The sequence below is a fragment of the Mus pahari genome, chromosome 1, assembly GCF_900095145.1.
Source record: "Mus pahari chromosome 1, PAHARI_EIJ_v1.1, whole genome shotgun sequence".
Taxonomy (NCBI): Eukaryota; Metazoa; Chordata; class Mammalia; order Rodentia; family Muridae; genus Mus; species Mus pahari.
In genome coordinates, this window is record NC_034590.1 from 164,969,994 (window position 1) to 164,988,102 (window position 18,109).

The following is an 18,109-nucleotide window of genomic DNA, read 5'->3' on the forward strand; positions in this document are numbered from 1 at the left end:
TCCTGACTGGGTTAGTTAACTGTGTGGGGGTTAGGGGGAGGCTGTACCACCAGGATCCTGACTGGGTTAGTTAACTGTGTGTGGAGGGCGAGAGGTGGGTCTGGGGTTATGTGTGTGTCCAGAGGCCAGCTTTCCCCCTCCCTTGCCCCCTCCCTCGTTCCTCCTGCCGTGCACTCGGGGCTAGCTAGCCTGTGAGCTTCAGAGTCATCTCCTGCCTCCCTTCTTGACTGCAGAGAGCTGGAAGGCAGATGCAGGCTGCCACACCAGCTTTCTGTGTGGGTTCCAAGGACCAACCTTGGGTTGTCACCACAGTGTTGCTAGCTGAGACAACTCCCTGGATGAGGCACTGGGTCTCATTTTCTGTCCTTCATTCACTTTCTCTGTAATAAGCACTTTAATACTTGAAAGGCCTAAGGGTTGGGCTTCCTTTTTCTGTAGTTCTGACATCCTCTCTCAGCTTCTCATGTTTTTCTGTTATTGCCCTCGTGTCTGCCATCAAAACCTGCAGCAAAACAAATGCCCCCGGTCGAGCCCTGCCAGAGGTGCCTGGTGTGCGGCTCAGCTGTGGCCTCCTCCCCTCTCCCCTCACACGCTCTGCTGGGCAGGTCTCCACGTGCTGCCCTTTATGTGTGTGTGTGTGTGGGGGTGGGTGGGTGGGTGCATCTTTACAAATCACCAGAAAAGCAAGCGGCACAGTGTAGCTTCTAGACTTGGGAGTAAGTGACAGTCATGGCCAAGCAGGAGGCCTACCTGAGCCAGGTTCCCATTTCCCCATGTCTGTTTATTCATGGTGTTTAAAAGTCCCTTAGGAAAAAGTGCTTATCTGGAAGTTCATACTTTAGTTAGTTAGTTAGTTAGTAAAATGGTTTCTCCCATTCACTCTGACCCAGGCTGGGAGGAGGCTGGCCTGGGTGACAGGCAGTCTGGGGTCAGAGCCTGCACACTGACGTCTCCTTGAGCTTTGGGTGTAAGATGAGAGCTGGTATCAGTTGAACCCCTTTGGGGGCAATTAGAAAAGGCTGTGAGAGCCACGGGCAGGGCAGTTCTGAGTTTGTCCCACACCTCATTCCTGCCCTCTAGCATTGACCACTGAGCCTGTGGCCTTGGAGTCAAAGATCTAAATTCAGGTCTTAGTGCTGGAGCTGAGAGCTGTGTGGCCACAGACAGTTTATTCGACTTCCCTAAAACTCCATTCCTTTATGGACAGACACATGGATAGTAACTTTCCAAATGATGAGTTCAAGAGCTAGGAAAAATTCTAAGTTTTCAGATGAGTTGTAACTTCTCTGTATTATACCTTACATCTTGGCATGTTACACATGGCCTCCTAGCCTGGTGCCCAAGGCAGATGATGAGGCTATCCCACAGCATGGGATAGACCACTGAGTGTCTATCACCTACACGGATGATGTATGTGACAATGCTTTGCACATGGTCCTAACTAGTTATGGCCACAGAACTAACAACGGTCGTTACTGGGTAATAAATCCTTCTACCACTCTGTGCTAGCTGTGACTCTGCCCAGGCTTCTGTGCCAACGTTCTCCTTACACTGGTCTGCTTGTCATATCTACTTCTTTCTGGGTGACCTGAGGTTCCCGTGGAGACCCTGTACGAGCCAGGCAAACACGAGACATATGGTGATGAGCAGGGGTGATGGTTCTGACATTCTGTGTTAATCCAAACGAATCTCTGAGGACCACTTCTCCTAAATGGTTAGAGGTGGGGAGCTTATAAAATACTATGCTTTCTACCTAGACAGCTGGTAAGAGATGGAGATTCCAGATGCCACAGACTAGGCCTAACATGTCTGTTGTGTTTAATGTGTTCTTAGCCTTTCTGCAACATATGAGCTCATTTAGTCTTCCAGACAGCCCCATACATAGGTACTATTATTACCCTTATTGTATAGTTGAGAAACTGGGGCCAAGAGAGACTTGGTACCTCTCCTGAGGTAACAGTGCTGGAAAATGGAGGTGGTTTAAGGTTGAAGCGACCCAGATTTGGGAGCCCCACACCTCGCCCTGGAGCCACAGAGCCCTGCCTCCAGGTTCTCAGAGGACTTCTCCTTATAGTGACTCTGCCTTAGTAAATTTCTCTTCCTTCTCCCTACACTTCACCCCTAAACTCCTCAGGAGGAGGAGGAAGAGGGAAGAGGAGGAAGAGTGAGACAGGGACCTACCTAGCCGTGGGCAGCCATGGAACAAGGTAAAGATTCCAGGACTGTGGGACACTTGGGTTCTTCTGCACTGCAGCACATCTCCCAAGATGGACACAGGCATCCGGAGTGCTTCTTGCACATCCCACAGGAGGGGAGAAGCTTCATTTGATTGGTTTTATCATTACAAGATTTATGATGTCATGCTGGTCATGTGAACCTCCTCAAGGCTATGTGGGGGATCAGGGACTCCCACTCGGTCCTATGTTACCAGGATGCTATTATTACCAGTATGCATTATTCAGTGGAGTTTTTCTGTCTAGTGCTGGCGACCAGTTGGCCTGTTCTGGAATCGAAGGCAGGCAGTTTCTCTCTCTGGGAAACCTGAAATGTAAAAATGCTGACACTAGAAGACAAGGTGAGCCTGCTGAGGAGCTGAGCCTGCAGCGGAGCTGAGTTGCCATTGAAAACTATTTCACAGGCTCTGTGAGGGCTCAGGGCAGCCCCTCAGAGCAGTCATGGACTTCTGCCCCCTGCTTACCGAGACCTCCAAAGACAATGGGCTACAATGCATTTCTCTCTGACGTCGTGCCTTGGGCTTGTCCCGGGGTCTTTTCTTTCTGAGTCCATTTACCCTAGTCTTTCCAGGAACATGCTCTGTTGAGCAAGACCAGTACCCAAGACTCTGTCCCGTGGGAGCACTATTGTTTGTGGCCCAACAACAACAAAACCCCATTGCTACTCTGGCAGCTCCCTTTCTAAGCAGGAGGACAAAGTGATTCGGGCTAGAGGAGGGAGAGTCAAAACATACCCAAAGTGCCACAAAATCTAAAACGGCCACAGAAGCCGGCTGCTGCTGCTGCGCGGCTGGGCTGAATCTGAACTGGCCTCGTCTCGGCTTGAGTCGGAGTCTTTCTTCCCCATGTTTATGTTGATAGAGATGGGGCCTTGGAGAGACAGTTGCACGCCATGTTTGCTAGTGGCCTGTGATTTGTGTGTCCCCAGCCCTGTCACTCTATTCAGGGTCTCCAGGGATGGGCGATGCTTTTCTCGTAGGCTGAGCTATTGGACAGAGCCATGGCTTCTCCTTGGCTGTCTGAGTCGTCATAAACAGAGTAATCAGGTTTCCACGAGGGCTATCCAGACTCCTCGGGCTGTAAATAGGCTTCTCACACCCTACCCGCTAAAGACATATTTTCTCCGGGTGTAGCTGTAAGCCATCCTGCAGGGTTCACAGCTGTAGACATCGTTTTAGTTTTGCTTTCTTACCAACACCCTGTATCCCAGCACCCATAAATCGGGAAACTGAGGCTGAGGAAAGCAGTATGTTTGCAGACGGCCACAGGCAGGGCTTGTCTCTCAGACTGCCGGCGTTTCTAGAACATTCGTCTGTCCTGTCAGGCCTTCTGATCCACGGCTCAGAGCATGACTGTCCCCTGACATCTCTGTGCACGAGCATCTGTGTGGCACACACTAACTGTCCCCTTCCTGTTCCTATCCTAGCTCTGTCATTGCTCCTGTCCCCTCAGCCCAGGCCACCAGCCTGCGTTTTCAAAGACTGATAGAAAAATGACAGGAGAATTGAGTGGGCTTTATTTTCTTAATCTTGAATTTTTCTTTTAATAAATCTTCATTATTTTTTATTACAAAAGTAATACACCATGATGTAGAAAGAATTCTAACACACACATATATATGATACACACACACACACACATATACATACATACATATATCCTACTTTGTAGAGAAAATTGATGGCAAGCTAAATTTGCTACAACTTATATCTGTAGAATGATCAATAAGAAAAGGGCTGGTGAGATGGTTCAGCAGGTAAGAGCACCCGACTGCTCTTCCAAAGGTCCTGAGTTCAAATCCCAGCAACCACATGGTGGCTCACAACCATCCACAACAAGATTTGACTCCCTCTTCTGGAGTGTCTGAAGACAGCTACAGTGTACTTACATATAATAAATAAATCTTTAAAAAAAATGTCAGATCATGATATACATTATATTTTACCATCTTTGTTTTCTTTTCTTTTTTTTTTTAAATCTAAATTAGACTTATTTTACTTTTTCAGGTGTATGGGCATTTTTTCCTGCGTGTGTGATTGTGTACCACATGCATACCCAGTGATGACATGAGGCCAGGAAAAGTTGGATCCCCTGTAACAGCAGACAGTTGTGAGCTGCCATGTTGATGCTGGGAACTGAACCAGGTTCTCTGCAGGAATGGCCAGGGCTCTTTTTTTTTTTTTTTTTTTTTTTTGGTTTTTCGAGACAGGGTTTCTCTGTATAGCTCTGGCTGTCCTGGTACTCACTTGGTAGACCAGGCTGGCCTCGAACTCAGAAATCCGCCTGCCTCTGCCTCCCGAGTGCTGGGATTAAAGGCCTGCGCCACCAGGCCCGGCTATGGCCAGGGCTCTTAACCACTGAGCAATTTCTACAGCTTTGTCTTATTTTCTTTCTGAGATAGGGTCTCACTATTTAGCTTTGGCTGGCCTGGAATTTACTATATAGACCAGGCCTTGAACTTAGAGAGATCCACCTGCTTTTGCCCCCTGAGTGCTGGGATTAAAAGCATATGACACCACACTCAGCCAGGTCTCCAGTTTTAACATTCTATGATTCTAAAGTTCACGGTCATAAAGTAGCTCAGAACGGCAACAACTTAATAGCCACACACGCATGCTTGGCACAGGTAGAAGTGATTTACTCTTAAGTTAAACCTAGTATGTGTGATAAACGGTTTGAGAAAATCGATACAAACACCATCTGTGTCCACCCTCTACGTTAATTCAAGATGCATAGCTCTGGAGTCACACTTGGTTCTACCTGCATCTTCTGTTCAGAATCACCATTGTGAAGAATAAACATTTGACCTTTTTCTCTCATTATGTGCCCTTAGCACACACACAACCAGCAGATTCCCAGACACTCTGCCATAGAAGATGAGGACACCAAAACTGTTTACTGAAGGTGTCTGTAGCTGCAGGAAACACTTCTAGAGACCCCTCTAACCTACAGGCCTGCTGCCCTGAGCCACGCCCTTAGTATATTTCTGAGGTATCTGAACAGAATCTCTTTGAGCTCAGATACAGAGCCTGTGTCTGCCTGCACCAAAGGGCATTCAAAGGTCTCAAGCTTCAGAGACAAGTCTGTTTGCTCTTTTCACGTTTCCACCCAGCTCTCAAAGGTTTGTGGGTAAGCTGAGAAGTCTGGGATCCAGCCTAAGAACCACTGGGCAAAGGAGTAGCCCCAGCACGCCTGATCCACTGATCCCACATGGGGCATCTGAGGTTAGGGCCTCCCCTAGCTGGGAAAGGGTGATTGTCCTTTGAGCTTGGTAATTAGGGCTTCAGTTACAGCCCTGACACCTTAGCTCTTTTAGAGATCTGACCTTGGGCTGGAAAGTCTCAAGAGCGCCTGTCACATGTGTGTCTCCTGGAAGCTCAGCAGCAGAGCCTAGAGGTGGGTGTGAACTGAGCCCATCAGCACCTCACAGACAAAACTCAGGCTAGTGAGAGACAAGCACTTCCCGAAGATCGCCTGTTTCTATGCCAGAACTCCTCTTAAAATTTTTGATACTTTTTAATATATTTCAGACTAACCAAAAAAAAAAAAAAAAAAAAAAAAAAAAAAAAAAAAAAGCCATGAGGGACTCTTGTATGGCCAGGACTTAACTATATCTTTCTCTCTTGCCATTTATCTCACACTTCTTTTCTGTGTCTCACGGTCTGTCTGACTGTCTGTCTAGTGGCCATTTTCTTCCCTTATTTAAGAATATCTTGAAGACACCGTTCATTTTGATTTCCTAAGAAATCCTCTCTCATATCATTCCAGCAGTATTTTTCTTTTCTCAATCTAAGATCATCCTTCCATAGCAGAAGCAAGTGAGGAGACAAATGTTTATTTAGGTCAGGCATTATACCAAAGCACTTAATGTGAGGCGTGCCATTTCATCTTCTCAGTAAGTCGGTGGAGTCGATTTTACTCTCCTGGATTTATAGACAAGTAAACTCAGGCCTAGAAAAATTCAGTAAGTGACTCACAGCGAGTTGCAGGGGTATAGATAGAGATTCTCCCACTATCTTACTCCTGGTGCCTGGCTTCAATTAAGCATGTTCTTGACATAAAAATATCCTCTAGAGAGACTCCAGAAACGTGTGCCTTCAGTGCATCTCAATGTATCATCTCAGCCTTTTCTGACACCACGGCAGCCGTCACTCTTAGAGCACAGCCGTATTTGCGATACCGTGAGGATGACATCAGCAACAGCATCGTGCTGAAAGGTGAACAGGGTTGTGAACAGGAGTGACTAAACACCTGATTACAGGGAGCCTAGGGACACGCCATTCCCTCACCCGTACACTGGCCACAGGGCTGGGAAGACCCGGGTTTCCCTACCTTCGGTGGAGTTTGCGCAGTTCCTGCTACCCATAATGCAGTTCCTGTTACCCATAATGCAGTGGTACCCTTATCCTCAGTTTGACTTTGCGCAGTTCCTGATACCCATAATGCAGTGGTCCCCCATCCTCGGTTTGCGCAATTCCTGCTACCTAAGGTCAACTGAGGTCTGAGAACACTAAATGGGAACGTTGAAGTGATTCATTACTTAATCCTTTTTTTAACACTCCAGATTTTATCCCCCTACCGGTTCACCCTCTGACTGTTCCACATCCCATACCTCCTCCCCACTCCCTGTCCCATCTCCACGACGATGTCCCCACCCCCTAACCCCCTCCCCACCAGACCTCCTTACTCCCTGGGGCCCCAAGTCTCTCGAGGGTTAGGTGCATCTTCTCTGCTGAGGCCAGACAAGGGAGTCCTCTGCTGTGTATATGTGTTGGGTGCCTCATACCAGCTGGTGTGTGCTGCCTGGTTGTGGCTCAGTGTCTGAGAGATTTCAGGAGTCCAGGTTAGTTGAGAATGCTGGTCTTCTTATGGAGTCACCCTCCTCCTCAGTTTCTTCCAGCTTTTCCCTAATTCAACCACAGGGGTCAGCAGCTTCTGTCCATTGGTTGAGTGTAAATACCTGCATCTGACTGAATAACCTTTATCGGTTTCTTTATTCTTTAAATACTTTTGTTGTTACACACGGTTTCTCCTTCCTTGTATGGAGTAAGTGAGTTTTCTTTCTTTGAAGCAACCCATGTCATCTTGATTTTGACAGCTCCTCTTGCTCCCTCCATTGTACTCTACAATGGTTTCTTCTTTTCGGTGCATGTTCCTCTCTTCTCATATGTTCATAGGTCAACAGATATTTACAGCATCTCCTGTGCCAGATACCAGTGGTCTTGGGGAGAATGCAGAAAAGCCACAAACATTCTTGTTCTTGGTGACGAAGTAGCCTTGTCAAGAAAGGGTAGAAAGGCTTTAAACATCCAGGAAAGAGGACTTTTCATCATGGCCCCAGTACATTCTTGTTCACAGAGCAAGTCATATGCAGACAGGCCAAGCAATGGCTACACACTCCTACCCATGGATGGTGTGGTCCTTTCCTATTCATGGAACCCTCTCTGACAGACACTCCTTAATCACCTGTACTCCCCAGAACCCTTTCTGCTTTGATCCTGTAAAACGGTCCCCTATCTCCCCCATTGTCTCAGTGCCTTCTCTGTGGGATTTTTTAAATAAAGCACTATGCTAATTGAACTTTTGATTTTCAGAATTTGGTGATATGGCTTTGATAGGAAAATACCATCACTCAACATCAAGACAAAAACAGTCACTTCAGAAAGATTGTTTAACCAACACCCGGTTATTTGAGGCCAGGTCCCTTTAGAAGTACTTTCTAGAAACACTGCATAGATGTTCATTCCTGGTGACTCCACACCTCTGGCTGAGCTTGAGTTGGTTCAGCATGTGAAATCAAGTGTAGTTCCAGAGAGACAGCATCCTGAGGATGGGTCAGTAGATGGAATTTGAGTTGTCCAGTCTTCAAATTCCAATTTTACTGAATGTAAAAACACTAAAAGACCCTTCCCCAGTGACAACAAGGTCAATTAAAAGAACATGGCAAAACATTATAGAAGTCCATTAGTTGGGTGCAAATGTCTGCACAACTGACTCTTTCAGCTACTTGTTGGCCCTCTTGGAGGGCAGACATGATAGGCCCCTGTCTGTAAGCACACCATAGCATCAGTAACAGTGTCAGGCCTGGAGCCTCTCCTTGGGCTGGATCCCAAGTTGAGCCTGTCACCAGACCTCCATTTCCTCAGGCTCTTCTCCATTTTTGTTCCTGCAGTTCTTTTAAACAGGAACAATTATGGGTCAGAGTTTTGACTGTGGGATGGCAACCCCATCCCTCCTCTTGATGTCCTCTCTTTCAATTGGAGTTGGACTCTACAAGTTCCCTCTCCCACTGTAGGGCATTTCATCCAAGGTCCCTCTTTTTTGAGTCCTGAGAGTCTCCCACATCGAAGGTCTCTGGTACATTCTGAAGGGTCCCCTCTCCCACTTTCTACCTCCCAAGGTTGCCTGTTTCCATTCTTTCTGCTAGCCCTCAGATCTTCAGTCCTTTTCCCCCACCCAATACCTAATCATGTTTCCCTCTTCCCCCCTTCCCTTTCCCACCCAGGACCCTCCCTCCCCCACCTCCTGTGATTGCTATATTTGCCCTTCCAAGTGGGACTGAAGCATCATTACTTGGCTTGTTAAACTTTTTGAGTTCTGTGGACTGTATCCTGGGTATTCTATACTTTTTTTTTTTTTGGCTAATATCCACTATTAGTGAGTACATGTATTACGTCTGAGTTACCTCACTCAGGATAATATTTTTTAGTTCCATCCATTTGCTGCAAAACTCAGGATTTCCTTGTTCTTAATAGCTGAGTAGTATTCCATTGTGTAAATGAGCCACATTTTCTGTATCCATTCTTCTGTTGTGGGACATCTGGGTTGTTTCCAGGTATCACAAACAAGGCCACTATAAACATAGTGGAACACGTGCCCCTGTGGGATGGTGGGGCATCTTTTGGGTATATTCCCAAGAGTGGTATAGCGGGGTCTTCAGGTAGGACTATTTCCAATTTTCTGAGGAATCTCCAGATTGATTTCCAGAGTGGTTTTACCAGTTTGCAATCCCACTAGCAATGGAGAAGTGTTCCTCTTTCTCCACATCCTCTCCAACATGTGCTGTCACCTGAGGATTTGATCTTAGCCATTCTGATTGGTGTAAGGTGGAATCTCAGGGTCATTTCGGTTTGCATTTCACTGATCACTAAGGACTTTGACCATTTCTTTAAGTGCTTCTCAGCCTTTCGAGATTCCTTTGTTGTGAACTCTCTGTTTAGTTCTATATCCCATTTTTTTGATTGGATTGTTTGGTATTTTGGTGGTTAGCTTCTTGAGTTCTTTATATATTTTGGATATTAACCCTCTATCGGTTGTGAGATTAGTGAAGATTTTTTTCCCCAATTTGTAGGTTGCCAATTTGTCCTATTGACTGTGTCCTTTGCCTTACAGAAGCTTTCCCGTTTCACAAGGTCCCATTTATCAATTCTTGATCTTCGATCATGAGCCATTGGAGTTCTATTTAGGAAATTCCCCCTGTGCCAATGAGTTCTAGGCTTTTTCCTACTTTCTCTTCTATTCATTCAGTGTATCTGGTTTTATGTCTTAGTCCTTGATCCACTTGGACTTGAGTTTTGTGCAAGTGACAAAATATGGATCTATTTTCATTCTCCTACATACAGACTGCCAGTTAGACCAGCACCATTTATTGAAGATGCTTTCTTTTTTCCATGGTGTATTTTTGGCTTCTTTGTCAAAGATCAAGTGTGCATAGTGTATGGCTTTATATCTTGTTCCATTGATCAAGACGTCTGTATCTGTACCAATACCATGCAGTTTTTATTGGAGAGATCAGAAATTAAAGGCCCATACCTAAACATAATAAAAGCAATTTACTGCAAACCAACAGCTAATATCGAATTAAATAGAGAAATACTTGAAGCAATCCTACCAAAATTGGGGACAAGACAAGGATGCTCACTCTCCCCATATCTATTCAATATAATACTCAGAGTTCTAGCTAGAACAATAAGACAACAAAAAGAGATCACGGGGATACAAATTGGCAAAGAAGAAGTAAAGGTGTCACTATTTGCAGATGATATGATAGTATGCATAAGTGAGCCCAAAAATTGTACCAAAGAACTTCTACAGCTGATAAACAACTTTAGCAAAGTGGCTGGTTATAAAATTAACTCGAAGAAATCAGTAGCCTTCCTTTATACAAATAATAAGCAGGCTGAGAAAGAAATTAGGGAAATACCTCCCTTCACAATAGTGACAACTAATATAAAATATCTTGTGGTAACTCTAACCAAACAAGTGAAAGACCTGTATGACAATAACTTCAAGTCTCCCGAGAAAGAAATCGAGGAAGATCTCAGAAAATGTAGAGATCGCCCATGTTCATGGATTGGCAGAATTAACATGTTAAAAATGGCCATCCTACCAAAGGCAATCTACAGATTCATCACAATCCCCATTAAAATCCCAACACAATTCTTTAAAGACATGGAAAGACCAATTCTCAAATTCATCTGGAAAGGCAAAAAAACCCAGAACCGCGAAAACAGTTCTTAACAATAAAGAACAGCTGGGGCATCAACATCCCTGACTCAAGCTTTACTACAGAGCAATAGTGATATTCTTAACTTTTCAGTAGCCTTTACTATGATATATTGTTATAATTGTTCTAGTTTATAAGTAATTATTGTTAATCCTTTATTATGTCCATCTTATAAATTGAGTTTGATCATAGGTTTGTATGTGAAGGAAAATATAGTACACACAGGATTTGGTATTATGTCTGGTTTGGGCAATTCACTGAGGGCCTACAGATATGGGAAGGACTATGCTATCATTAACTCCAAAGGCCGTTTAGGGCTAATTAGCAAACCCACTCTGGGCATTGCCATATAGCGTCCTATTGCTTGATCAAAAGCACTTTGCTGTGGCCCGGGTCCTCAGAGATCAAACTTGATTCTACTACTCAGGGACCTCACCGCTCCCTCTGGCCCATCCCTCTCTTCTCCTTAAGCTCTTTGATGGGGAGTAGGGCCACGTTTATTTAAGTTGTTTCAAGCACAGAGCACTAATACTGAATACTTCACATTTTTTTAAATGAGTCAAACATGGCTTGAGTCTAAATTGTATTTAATATCTATGAAAGAGAAAGAATGTAAGCTGGAGTTTTCTAAAGAAGTAATCAGCAAAAGAATTTAATTTATGAAAAAAACATTTTGTCTTTCTGTATAGGATTATACACTTGACTGTATAGGATTTATCACACACCCTGAAATGAGGCAACCCTGAACAAACCATGAATACAGAGCTTCTCAAGGTTTTATCTCATGGCTCACTTAGAAAATGGTGGACTGAGAGGTCAGCCATTAGAGGTCTATGGCCTCCAGGCTGGAAAAATCAGTATCTTGGTATATCTAAACCCTGTGTGTGGTTCACTGATTGGAAAGTTCAAATTGAGATTATTAGCTAGAAGAACATTAATCTCTCATAGCATCTAAAGAGTCAACAAAAATCCACTTATATTTCTGACTAGAGTTTGGTAAGGAGTTCGAGGATTGAATCTTTAAAATGTGAGCACTTATGATGAATTTCAGTGCTGTGGATGTAAAAGTCCGTACCATGAATAGGTCTTAGGTGACAGGCAGTTTGGGGGATTGTTCCTGGAGGAGGGGTTTCTGTTTATTCTGCTGGGTTCAGATAAGGGTTTTAAATCATCATTTCCAGCCAGTGAACACAGTGCAAGGGAAGCTGGTTGTTGTGCCTGGTCACTAGGTAACTGGACAGGCTGGGAGAGGGATTGCCCAGAGTCACCCTGCATGTCTGGCTACAGTGTAGTCCACGCACACATTACTCAGGCTATCTGCAACAGTGTCACATGGGGCAGAAATGTGCCATGCTAGAGCTGGCCAGGCAGAGTTTCCAGGCTTAACCTTCCCTGTAATAAACTCAGGGAACCAGCGGCTTTCCTCTGTCACCTGCGTCTTTCCGCAGATCACATTGGGAGAAAGGATCCTAGCCCTTCATTGGCCCTCACTACAGAGAGGCTCAGTCTTTGCTGCCAGGGGGTGGGGATGGGGTAGGGAAAGTCTGCACCTCTGAGCCAAGGAGTCAGTGCTCTCCTTTGGGAGAGGGCTTGCCATCTGGACGCAGTTGGAGTGGAGAAGCAGTGGAGTGGAGAAGCAGTGGAGTGGAGAAGCAGCACCTGAAGCTTCTCTAATTCAAGGTGGAACCATAAAAGGAAAAGATAATTGAGCCTAATTGTCCTCAGCCCAGATGAGACAAATGAGAGCTTTTGTGGTAGGGATGAGACCTGACGCACTCCCCTTCTGTTACCTCAGCAGGAGTCAGGCCATAATTAGATGCTGAAATTCACTTTGTAGTAGAAAATGATAACTGCTAATGTTGGCTGTGGCACTGGGCTGTTTCCCCAGGTCTCCCGGGTCGGTTGGTGTGAGCTTCCTGATTCCTGAGCTCTTAGAGATTCGGGATGATTAAAGTTTGAGCAAAGCTAGGCTTCCTCCAGCAGCTTGAGTTAGACCCAGGTCCTGGCTTGCAAGCTTCGATCTTTATATCTGCCTTCAGATCTGTCTGGTGGGGCTCAGAAACCCCAAATTTGACCAGAACAGCCCCTTTTATTTACTGAGTATATCTGGCTCCTGAGCCAGTTTTTGTTTGAAGAAAATCCCAAGGCTGAAATGTTTGGAAAAAACCATTGCCATAAACCACAGGTTGGTGCCATGAATACCTACATCCATATTTGGTTTCCAAAATCCTTTCTTTCATCTTTTCTTCATTTAATTGAATTTTTTAAAGTGTAAGTCAAACAATATAAGGGGTATTTCTAACAGGTCCAGCATGTCAGCCCTTGCTCCCTGTCCTGTGCTGTTCCTCTGAGAGTAACCAGCCTTGACAGGTTGATACATGTTCTGCCCATTTCTGTCCTTGTTGATAATCTTTTAAAAATTTCACTGCAAACAAACCACAGAATTCAAACATTTAAAATTGTAGACGTGAGGTCAATTTACTCTTATGTTCCCATAAGTCACCTCCAATAATCATGTTCCTATCACTCACCGCTAATAACTAACAAAAAAATTTACAGTATTGTTTTCTCTTATTTCCATATAATTTTGCCTTCCAAAAAACCCGACATTACAGTATGTATGCTAACTGGTGACCTGTTTTCACCTGACAATTTGTCTTAAAAATAATCCATACCAACACACTGGCTTCCTTCTAATGCCTATGAAGTTTTCCACTATACACTTGCACCATCATTTACCTAGGCGGTCCCCAATTGTTGGACACACAGGCTGTTTCCAGAACATTTTACCACCCAGTAAAGTATTTAGTAAATATCATGTCACCTGTATACTTTTAAATTTACTCAGGTATTTATTTTAATTAGGCAGTCTTCCAAAAGCAGGCTCCTGGGATTAGAACCTCTATGTATTTTAAGTTTTATTTAATATTAAAACATTTTCAAAGGGTGTCAACACGCGACTCTCACTAGCTATGTATGGATATATACAATTTCTTAGATGTGCCCCAGCCACGAATATTACTACTTGTTGGAAATATGAATCCCTTTGTAGTTAGAAGGCATAAAGCTGTCATTGTGAGCGCATATGTGAGTGTGTTTCTTTTCTCCATTGGTTTTTGTAAATGACTGTTTCCCATTATCTGGAGGAAGAAGGCCATTCAGAATGTCTGGGGAGGGGTAGAGAGAGATGTCCTTTGAAGACTCAGCCCTGCTCTTTGTCCCAGCAGTTTGCAGCACAGAGGAAAGGCACTGGACGAGTGGTGCACATCTGCAATCTCCCGGAGGGCAGCTGCACGGAGAATGACGTCATTAACCTGGGGCTGCCCTTTGGCAAGGTCACTAATTACATCCTCATGAAGTCAACTAATCAGGTAGGCCTCACACAGTCCCTCTGCAGGATTCATGGTGAGCTGTGTGGCAGTGAGAGGAGGCTGGAGGCATCTTTTTAAATTTAAGGAGGTGAAGCACAGTTGGCTTCTCTGGCAAGCAAGGCACGGGAGGTTTAATGTTGGGACTGTTCCCTCCTCCGGTTCTACAACCCCTGCTTGTGCTGGGGGAATATAGGCCCTTGTGACTTGCCTGGAAGGAGAAGTAACATTCTTATATGGGGTGCTCCTTAACATAGAAAAGTTAATTGACCTCCAAATAAGAGTTGATACTTGGAATCGTTGCTGTGCTATGGATCTCCTGATTACTTCTGATTGCCTGGGTGTGGAACCAGCTCAGAACTGCCTGGGAAGAGATATTTTAAACTGTCCTTGGTGTCTGTGTGAGGTTACCTAACAGGAGACCATAGGGGATTTGATAAAGGCCTACTGAGTGTGAGATCACCTGAGGAAGATGTTGGGTGTCTTACCCAATGAATCGCAGCCATATACGTTCATGTACATCATATACATCATATACATATACACACATACACACATATATGTATCTTTTCAAAAAACAGGATCTCTTACTGACCTGGAGCAGGCAGTTTACTCCTGAAATCCTCCAGGTCTCTGCCTCTCCTCGGCACCGGGGTTACCTTTTCCACCAGTGCAGGGATCCGAACTCAGGTCCTCATGTTTGTGCAGCCAGCACTCTGGTTTTTTGTTTGTTTTTTGTTTTTTTCGAGACAGGGTTTCTCTATATAGCCCTGGCTGTCCTGGAACTCACTTTGTAGACCAGGCTGGCCTCGCCCTCTCTTATTCACTGACCCACCTCTCCAGCCCCACAGTCTTCATTCCAGTAGCTGATTTTACTTTATAATGCTAAACATCAGGAAGATGAGAAGTCCTCTCCCCAGTGTAGCTGTGAGCTCTAGAACTTGAAGCCCCAGTGGATCATGGGTGTTTTCCATCCCTCATTCTGGAGATAGATAGGTTATTCCTTGTGTGCTTTCCTCAGGGGCTCTACATTGGGTAAACCAAACAGACTGAGAAACTCTAACATACTTTGGATTTGCACCGAGAGCTACTGGATAGAGACAAGTCCATTAAAACAGAAAGTGCATACATGGACTGAATGGAAAAGCCCATTTCCCTGTGTTATCAGAACAGTAAAATAAAGAGGGAAGGTTGTCCTGTCAGTGTGGACAGGAGCCTCTTTTCTCCAAGCCACAGACAGCCTGGACATCCTTTGAGCCTAGGGGCTTATAACCCTCTATGCTTTCAAATGTATCTCTTTTTAATGAGACAAATGGGAGCCCAAGTAGGGCCCTGGGCTTATGCTTCTGTCTCCTGATGTTACCACCACCACCAAATGGCAACCCGCAGCCACATGTGCAAGAGCCCACGTGGGAATTGTGAGTTAATGGGCCACCCCTCCATCCCAAATAGCCTTCCACGGGATGATGTAACTCAGGATGGACATACATAATTAAGAATACTGTTTGGTAACCATGGAAACCAGGATGGGAGCCATCCTGTAATGAGTTCTCTTGGTGAAGTTAATAAAAAGTTCTCTTTGAACGCATGGGATCAAAGAGAGTTCTTTCTGGAGCTGATTTTTTTCTTTTTATTGAGCTATAAAACAGGTCCTCTCAAGTGCACAAAGTCTACCTGCATCCCTCGGACAGCTCCATTAATTTTTCTGACACATGTAACCCATATAATTAACAGCCAGGCCGAGATAAAGGACATCTCCAGAATGTCAGGTTTTCCAGGCTGCTCCCCACCCCTACTCTCTAAGGACTTGAACTCACAGCTCCGCTCGTTCCCGTTGATTATGTTATCTGTTCGTAAGCTTTCTCTCCATGGATTCCTACCCGACACAGTGAAGTCTCCTGTCTGTCTTCCTCTCTGCCCTAGGCTTTCTTGGAGATGGCTTACACAGAAGCTGCCCAGGCTATGGTCCAGTACTACCAAGAAAAGCCTGCGATTATCAATGGGGACAAGTTGCTCATTCGCATGTCCACGAGATACAAGGAATTGCAGCTGAAGGTACAGCATTCTTTCACTCAGTCATTCAATAACCCCCCTGGCTTGTTTGTCAGCGAGGTTTGGGAAGGAGACTTTAGAAAGCAATGAAAAGCTTAGTCACTGCTCTTGCAGGTATCACTGAGAAATGGGAATGACAATATGGCAAGAAAAGTGCTCATTGACAGGAGGGTCTGGGAAGAGTTGGGCGAGGGGAGGATACTATATATATATATATATATATATATATATATATATATATATAATGAAATTCTCAATAAATTAATAAAATATATATAAAAACTTACATTGAAGTAAGTATGAGAGGAGAGGGGTGCTGAAGACAGACTGGGAGCTAGAGGGATTCTAGAGGGAAAGGCGTTTACAGAAGTCTTGAAGAATGGTTTAGTTTGATGAGGATAATCCTATCCTTGAATGCAACTTCAGACGACTGATAACTTTTTCTTCTCTATTCCCCTTGGTCTCTGTATTAGTCAGGGTTCTCTAGAGTCACAGAACTTGCAGATAGTCTCTATATAGTAAAGGAATTTATTGATGACTTACAGTCTGCAGTCCAAATCCCAACAATGGTTCAGTAGTAGCTGTGAATGGAAGTCCAAGGATCTAGCAGTTGCTGAGTCCCACACGGCGAGAAGGCGAAAGAGCAAGAGCNAGACTCCCTTCTTCCAATGTCCTTATATGGTCCCCAGCAGAAGGTGTAGCCCAGATTAAAGGTGTGTGCCACCACACCTTTAATCCCAGATGATCTTGGACTCGGAGATCTCCCTGTCTTAATCTTCTGGATTCAATCACCACTGTGTCTCAAGATCTCCATACCAAGATCCAGATCAGAAACTTCTATCTCCCAGTCTCCAGATTAGGGTCACTGGTGAGCCTTCCAATTCTAGATTGTAGTTCATTTCAAATATAGTCAAGTTGACAACCAGGAATAGCCACTACAGTCTCTTATTCTCTTCCATCCTCCATAGGTATCTGATATACCTATGGTATATATACTCCATAAGTATCTGATATATTGTGGTATATACTCCATAGGTATCTGATATATCTATGGTGTATACTCCATAGATATCTGGTATAGCTATGGTATATACTCCATAGGTATCTTATCTCATATACATCCTTCTAAGCAATACTTGGCTGGCTGGACTGCTCTCAGAACTAAGGTGCATTCAGTCAGTTCCAACATAGGATTTGTTTACCTTGTTCTACATCCTTCCTTTCCTTTTCTTTTTTTCTTAAGGAGTAGTATAATCTATATAGAATTAATACCTGGAAGTCTACTACTCATATTGAGTCAGATCTCATACACCTCATAAAAGCACCACAAAAGTTAAGCAATAAAAAAATGGACAATACACAGAAGTACAGGCCCCCATGCTCAGCTTGCTCTCCTTGCTCTGGGGATAATCACTTCTGTGTCTTTTCTTTATGTTCATGTCACCCTAGACATTGGAGTTTAGCTTTGCCCATCTTTAAACATTATACGGAGGGAATCACACTTTTTTGTTCAACATTTTATCTTCCATGTCTACTTTCATTGCTCTATAAAGAGTTACGTGGCTCAGCCTGTTGTTCATCCTATGGCTAAAGGGCTCTGGTTGTTTCCAGTTCGGGCAGACTAAGGTCAATACTAACCTGCTCGTCTAATGTGTTATGATGGTAGAAATGCACACGGACATCTAACCAGGTGATGCATGAATCACAAGGGTTGGATTTGCTAGACAGGCTCACCTCAGCTCTAGTGAGTTCTTCCCAAAGCGCTTTGTCACAGCGAAGCGTTCTCCTTATAGCAGAGAAGGATTCGAGTGGTTCATGTTTTTGCTACACTTAGTCTGTCCGACTCTCTAACTTGGCCCTGAAACGGGTGCACTGCCCTGGTTTATCATAGCCTTGTTGGTTATTTTCCCGATGACTTATAAGGTTGAGTCCTTTTTCCCTTATGATTA

The 18,109-nt window shown here is 44.4% G+C and overlaps 1 protein-coding gene across 3 annotated transcripts in view; it reads left to right on the plus strand.

Moving 5' to 3' along the window:
* Window positions 1-18,109, plus strand: part of Rbm20 (RNA binding motif protein 20) — a 190,819-nt gene that overhangs the window by 142,932 nt on the left and 29,778 nt on the right. For all 3 annotated transcript variants that reach the window (XM_029537299.1, XM_029537302.1, XM_029537308.1), the window contains exons 6-7: window positions 13,968-14,111; window positions 16,032-16,163. In XM_029537299.1, coding sequence (XP_029393159.1) covers window positions 13,968-14,111; window positions 16,032-16,163 — 276 coding nt within the window. The remainder of the gene's footprint in view (window positions 1-13,967; window positions 14,112-16,031; window positions 16,164-18,109) is intronic.